The 6,935-nt window shown below is 60.5% G+C and overlaps 2 protein-coding genes across 2 annotated transcripts; both read left to right on the forward strand.

The window, feature by feature from the left end:
- Positions 1 to 598: 598 nt before the first annotated feature.
- Positions 599 to 3,448, forward strand: LMXM_32_3260 (ABC transporter family-like protein; the record flags this gene model as incomplete). The annotated part of the gene is made up of 1 exon (XM_003878533.1): positions 599 to 3,448. One exon carries the CDS (start codon positions 599 to 601, stop codon positions 3,446 to 3,448), a length of 2,850 nt encoding a protein of 949 aa, XP_003878582.1.
- Positions 3,449 to 3,950: 502 nt separating this feature from the next.
- On the forward strand, positions 3,951 to 5,135 carry LMXM_32_3270 (putative fatty acid desaturase; the record flags this gene model as incomplete). The annotated part of the gene is made up of 1 exon (XM_003878534.1): positions 3,951 to 5,135. One exon carries the CDS (start codon positions 3,951 to 3,953, stop codon positions 5,133 to 5,135), a length of 1,185 nt encoding a protein of 394 aa, XP_003878583.1.
- Positions 5,136 to 6,935: the final 1,800 nt, after the last annotated feature.

The following is a 6,935-nucleotide window of genomic DNA, read 5'->3' on the forward strand; positions in this document are numbered from 1 at the left end:
GTCCATCTCCGCGTCACCCGTCGCACTGTGTGCCATATAGATGCGCCTTTGTCTTCTCTTGTGTTTCTCCTCCTCCTCGCCTGATCGCACCGCTCATACACGGGGAGTCGCGACTGTCTACTTCATAGAAATCTGCCCGGCCGCGTGCTTCAATTCGGGAAACCACAGCGAGCATATAACGATGTTACGGCGACGCTCGACGTCGCAAGAGTGTGTACGCACTGTACAGCTGCTTCGTTAGCGGTCACCCGCACCGAGACACTGCAGTCCTCACTGAGGCACCTCTGAAAGGAATGCCGTACCCGACGACGGTGTACACGTGTCGATTTGTTTCGGTCACGAGGACGTGCCACGTAGCATCACCTCTGTTCTCATCTCCTGTCGATTAGCCGTACGTCATGTCGTTCTCAAGTGTGTCGGTGTTGCACACCACATCCTCTACTGCGGCAAGCGCTGCCCTTTCTCCCTCCTCTCTCCTTTGCCCGCTTCACTGCTCTCACCCTCTATGTAGTGCTTTCGGGTGCGCTTTATGCGTTCTCACGCCTTCGCATGGGCTGGCTGCACAGCCTCTTATCGCTGAACTTCTTGTGCGGCAACAATGAGGCTCACCGGCGCGCCGTGGTTCGTCATCCCACTTGCCACCGTCACGGCAGTCAGAGTGGTGACGGCGATCGTGAACCTCAGCAACCGTCGCGAACTGAGGCTGCGGGCTGGCTCGAGAGCTGCACGTGATGCCGAGTCTCTTATTAACGCGGTTGTACACCTCGCCGACAACACCGGCGGCGGCGCCCACCCCTCAACCGAGAATGCGATGGCGACGGCCATTGACCTGAACACGACACACCGGCGCATCGAGGTGTCCCAGGCACGGCTACGCAGTCTCAGCTGGGGTTTACTTCCCCTCTTTGACTGCTACGCTGTGGCGTGCCGCTGCGGTACGGTTCCAGATGCGGTGAAGGCGGATGTGTGGAACTGCCTCTGCGCCGTTGTGGAAGCGCACTTACAGGCGTACGTCAGCGCCAGTGGTCCATCAGCAATCGTCTCTGAGGTTGCAACTGCCCTGGCGATGTGCGAGGTGCTTCTCGGACAGCGCTACCATGTGACGCGCTTCCTGGAGGCCCCGCTGACGTCGTCTCGTCTGCTGCTCGGCACACCTCCGCGGCATCTTCTGGCAGAGGCGGTGCGCAAAAATCGTGACGAGAGCTGTACCATGCGCTCTCTCGCCCTCTTCGCACGTCTCCTCCATAACGCCTGCACTCCTTCTGAGAAGGCGCTTCTCGCCCTCCTTGCCGTCGTTAACATCACGTACATCTCGAGATTGATGTGCACGACGTCGTCTGCAGCGGTGCCATCGGCGCTCCGCTACACCATAGACGCCCTCAATGAAGCCACAACGGCCGGCGCAGCACAGCTTTGCACGTGGAGGCGCTTTGTCGTGCAGGTGGTAACTTCGGCACCGGGGCGCATGTTAGCCAGCGCCACCCTCGGTGCCGTCGTCTCGCATCTCTTCAGCTCGGCCAAGGAGGCCGCATCAGACGCCGTGCTGCGCCGCTTCCACATGACCCTCAAGATGGACACACTGCTGGCGCTCACGCGCTTCGACTTTGTTGCGGACGCACATTGGCCCCTGCCAGGCCGCGTCTACAGCGCACTTGGCGTGGTCACCAACTTCTCCTTCGCGGACGTTGACCGCTTGCTAGATGTGGTGGCGGAGCGAGTGCAGCGATGCCGCACCGTGTGGCGGTTTCCGGTGGCATGCATGGTGGGGTGGCTGACGCGTCAAGGGCTGGACTGGCTGCAGCGGTGCTGGACGCGTGCCTGTCTGATGACGTCGTTTGTGGCGTGCTACGGAGCCGCCGAGCAGGGGTGCTGCGCGGCCCCACGCGAGCGGGTCGGCGGCGCCGAGTGTCGCTTCTCACTGCCCCTGTGCCGTGCGCATTACGGCCTCCAAATCCTTCTACTTGCTGCTGTATCTCCCTCTGACACGGCATCCGCATCATCTGCTGCGGTACAGTGCTTGGCGGAGCACACTCGCTGGCCACTGTCGCCGCGCCCCTGCCTCCGGGCAACACAGCAGGTGTTGCGCGCCGTCTCCACTCCCGACGGGGCTGTCGAAGTTCTCGGTGCTCGGTACGACGCCGTACGCGAGCTCTGTGCATCCCCTGCGGAGGAGGCGCAAGCCCCGGCCCCCTTTGCCGCCACATTGAATTTGCGGCGTGCCAGCGGAGACGGTCTGTTTGTGCCACCGAGTTGGCCGTCAGTCTTGGCGATGGACTTGGTGACCCTTGGCGGCGACGTTCTGGAAGACGTCATGAACAAGGTGTTCTCAAGCAGCAACGGCGTCCCGATAATGGCAGCTGTTGCCGCGACTGAGGCTCAGTCGCGTGCGCAGCACGGCACAACATCGCTGTCGTCAGCGGATGCTGTGGCGGCCGTCTACGATGTGGCCAGGGTGGTGGACAGCGGCGCCGTGTTCGTCGTGCCGCCGGCGCGGCCGTGGACGCTGGTGTCGTCCTTCCAGTTTGACGTGCAAACGGCTCAGTTGCATTATGACGAGCACGAAGCGTACGCGCAGAGCATGGCAACCCTTGTGCACGTGCAGCACACGCATCAACCCGCGCTCGACGGACAGCCGTGGGTGCACTACAGCACACCCCCTTCCTTGCTGCGTCCCCGCAACGACACCAGTGCTGCCTGGCGTGTGACGTTCGATCACGTTTCCTTCCGCTACCCAGACACAGAGCATGACGTCCTGCACGACATCACTTTCGACGTTGCAGCCGGTGGCTTTCTCGGCATCGTAGGCTACAGTGGGGCGGGGAAGAGTACGCTGCTGCTCCTCCTTTCACGCGTGTACGCGCCGACGCGAGGACATATCCGCATAAACGGCCACCCGATCGAGTGCATCCCGCCGCGCGCGCTTCGCCGCCGACTGGGGAACTGCTGGCAAGGCGACCGGGACACCTGCTTCTTGGAAGGGATAAGCGTGGAGCGCAACGTGGCGTACGGCAACCTCGCGGCAGCTTGTGGCGACGCCATCACCGCGGCCCTCCAACAGGCCTGCATCGATACAGCGGTTGCCGCGCGTCCCAGCGGGTTGAGGGAGCCGCTGCGGTGCAGCGAATGGAGTGGCGGCGAGGTGGCACGACTCATGCTGGCTCGTGCGTTTATGGTGCCTGCAGACGACGCTGGTGTGTACATATTCGACGAATGCACCAACGGCATTGACTCGGTGACGGAGGCGAAGCTGTTTTCACGCAACCTCTGTCGACAGAGGAACACCACGCGCGTCATGGTGTCACATCGCCTAGCGTCGGTGCGCGCGGCGGACGAGATTCTCGTTCTCGCACATGGACGCATTGTAGAGCGAGGCACCTGGACGCAGCTTCTCCGCGGTGACAACGACTCTCTCTTCTGCACCCTCTACCGTGCACAGGCAGTGTGCTGACGACGAGGCATTGGAAAGGCCAAGCAGTGGAAGGGCTCACACTATGGGGCGGGGAGGGAGGGGGTTCTCTTGTAGGTGATGGTTCGTTTGTGTTGATGTATGGTTGTTGTTTGTTGGTCACTGCTACTAGCCACATGCGCACCATCACGCCCTGATAGGAGGAACTCACAGCTAACGCTAGTAACAATGGCACGCGAGAAAACACCCCATGTGGTTTGGAGAAATCGTGCTGCATCTCTGCCGTCCCCCCTTCGTCCATCGTCGCTCCGCATATTTCGCTCCATCACTGTCCGCCACTTTCACTCTCGCTTCGTCTCATCGCGTCACACGCACACGGGTGGGCGCCCCCCCCCCCCAACACACACACACCACTTTTTTCTCCTTTCGCACTGCATAGTTTACTCGCTACCGCCGCCGCTGTTGTGTCTACCTGCGCTGCCGTTAGCCTTTCGCCGATACTCTTTCGCCTTCGCCCTTCTTTCACTCCTCCCCACCCGCCACCATGAAGTCCGTCTTGAAGGCTGGCTTGAAGAAGGACGTCGACGTCAGGGTGCCGTCGTCGGAGCTCACCATCAAGCAGATCCAGGACCAAATCCCCGCCAAGTACTTTGAGCGCTCGGCGGTGTGGAGCATGTTCTACGTTCTCCGCGACATCTGCCAGCTGCTCGTGGTGTACTGCATCATGTACCGCGCGGTGATGCCAGCGCTAGCCGGTCTTGAAAGCCGTGTGTACGAAGCTGCTGGCGCCAGCTGGGAAAGCTGGGCGCTCGTCAGCGCCGTGAAGCTGGCTGCGTGGAACGTGTTTTGGTTCGTGCAGGGCCTCAACGGCACTGCTGTGTGGGTGCTCGCCCACGAGTGCGGTCACCAGGCCTTCAGCCCGTACCGTTCGCTGAACAACGCAGTTGGCCTTCTCCTCCACTCATCCGTTCTCGTCCCGTACCACAGCTGGCGCATCACCCACGGCAACCACCACAAACACACAAACCACCTCACCAAGGACACGGTGTTTGTGCCGCGCAAGGAGAGCAAGGTGATCGACCTCGTTGAGGAGACGCCGCTGGTGATGGTCAGTAAAATGCTGATCATGTTTATTTTTGGCTGGCCAGGGTACCTGTTATTCAATGTGGCAAGCCAGGAATACGGTCGCCGCGTCAACCACTTCGAGCCTTCGTCGCCGCTCTTTCGCAAGGAGGACGCGCACGATGTTGTGCTGTCTGACATCGGCATCTTCGCCGCCCTCGCCGTTTTGGGTCTCTGCACCTACCAGTACGGCGCCCACAACGTATTTTGCTGGTACGTCGTGCCGTACATGTGGGTGAACTTTTGGCTGCTCTACATCACCTACCTCCAGCACACCGACATCCGCATTCCGCATTACAACCACGAGCACTGGACGTTTGTGCGCGGCGCCGTCGCGGCAGTGGACCGCGACTACGGCTTCCTCATGAACAGCTGGCTGCACCACATCAACGACTCTCACGTCGTGCACCACCTCTTCAGCCAGATGCCCTTCTACCACGCGATCGAGGTAACGCGCCACCACATCAAAGCCATCCTTGGAGACAACTACGTGGAGGACAGGCGCCCGCTCATTGACGCGCTCTGCACAAGCTGGAAGGAGTGCGCCTACGTTGTCCCCTCCGAGGGCGTCAGCGTGTTTTACGGCTTCAACAAGAAGCGCGCGTAATTTGGAGGAGATGCAGGCTTAGTCCACATCCCTTCCCAGGTGTGCCACAGGAGCTATTTCCCTTCGCTTTTGTTCCTCACTTCCGATCCTCCTATTGCTCCTTACTTCTCTCTGGTCTCACGCCGCATGCGGCAAGTTTGCATGCACCAGCGACAACGCATATTAAAAAAAAACTGCTGAAATCGGTAAAGAGGAGATCGGATAGTGTGAGCATCGAGTGGCGAAGCCCGGCACCTTCCGATACCGTAAGTGGAAAAATGCATAAAAACCTCTTTGCTTTTTCTAGCATAGCTTTTCTGAGGTAATAAGTGACGGAAAGACTGCTTTGCGTCGGCACATTTTACCCTATTTTCTCATTTGTTTCACAATATAGTGCTCCCCTTCCCTCTTTTGTCTGTAGTGCTCAACGTATAATTCACGTTTGCCAGCCTCCCATGTTTACACCTCCGCATAAACGGTACACAGACGACTGCGCACCGTGGCGGAAAACATCTCCACACAACTGGTGCGCCTCGGCCTGCACAACGCCCGCCACATGCGCCGAGCCTGGCGGCTGTTTCTTGGGCTTCGCCCCCCCCGCGCTTTCGCCCCCTAAGCCCCCCCCCCCCCCCGTTTCTCGCTTGCCCCGCCGCCTCCGGGGATCCTGGGCGCGCAGGGCCACTGCCCGCCCCCCTCCGAGGGAGCGCAGGCGCGCCGCGCCCCCCCCCCCCTCCCCTGCTGGGCAGTGGGCGAGAGCCCACCCCGCAAACGGGCACGCGCGCCCCAACCCAGCCCAAGCCGCCACAATGATTCACCGAAGACCCGCGCCCATCACCCATTTCCGCGCCTTGGCCGCGCCGCCGTCGTGTTACGCATGGCCCCGGCCCAGGCCTATACTGTACCAACTGCGGCTGCACTGAGCTAAGCAGAACCAAAGGGTATAAGGCGGGTCCGCTCCCTGCCGCCCCCCCCCATGCGAGTCTATATTCCACATGAGGGGCATTTCACCCTCCCCCCACCGATCCGCCAAGGCACTTGGCCACCCTGGCTTTCAGGCCGCGTGCGCAGCACAAGAAAGGAAGCGGGATGGTGGTGCCTGCGCGCTTCTGAAACAGGGCATGTGTACAACTGTCGGCCCTGTGACTGAATATAAGGAATCCCCACACCACATTACGAGATGCCGCGGCTGGGGCGCACTGTGGGGCAAAGCACGGCGTACGGGCCGTGTGCGCGGGACCTCGGAAGGGCCCTGGCCGCTGACGCTGGCGATGCTCCTCCTTGCGGTCGTGCGGCACGCACCTGGACCGCCCCTCTTCCCCAGCACCGGCACGACAGGAGGAGCAGGCGATGAAGGGGCGGGGCGAGCGCGCGGGACGCATGGCGCGATTCGACGGGCGGGGGTGTCGTCCTAGAGGAGGGGTATTTGGCGCCAGTGCGACAGAGCTAGGTGAACTGTGGCTGGATGCCGGTGCTTGTCGACATGTTCGGAGGAAGATTCTAACGTGAGGAGACCTCGCATGCACCTCGTTCGACTATTGGTTGTGTGCGATTTTCATGTCTAGCACCATTGTGATACAATCCGATTTTTCATTCAGCGACGATGAGTCAACCGATACGCAACTGGGCGGCACTTCTCAGTGATGACGAGAGCGACAATCTCGTACTTCGCCTGTTTGCTAAAAAACTGCAAGTAGCAGCTCAAGAGGGACACGTCGTCAGTGGGAACGGTACTTTTTTTGGTGATGATTAACCTCCTCTTTGAGGTATAGAATTCCCTGATGCTGCGATGATGCTGGTGACATGAAACGTACAATCGTGCCC

This window comes from Leishmania mexicana, chromosome 32 (assembly GCF_000234665.1).
Source record: "Leishmania mexicana MHOM/GT/2001/U1103 complete genome, chromosome 32".
Taxonomy (NCBI): Eukaryota; Euglenozoa; class Kinetoplastea; order Trypanosomatida; family Trypanosomatidae; genus Leishmania; species Leishmania mexicana.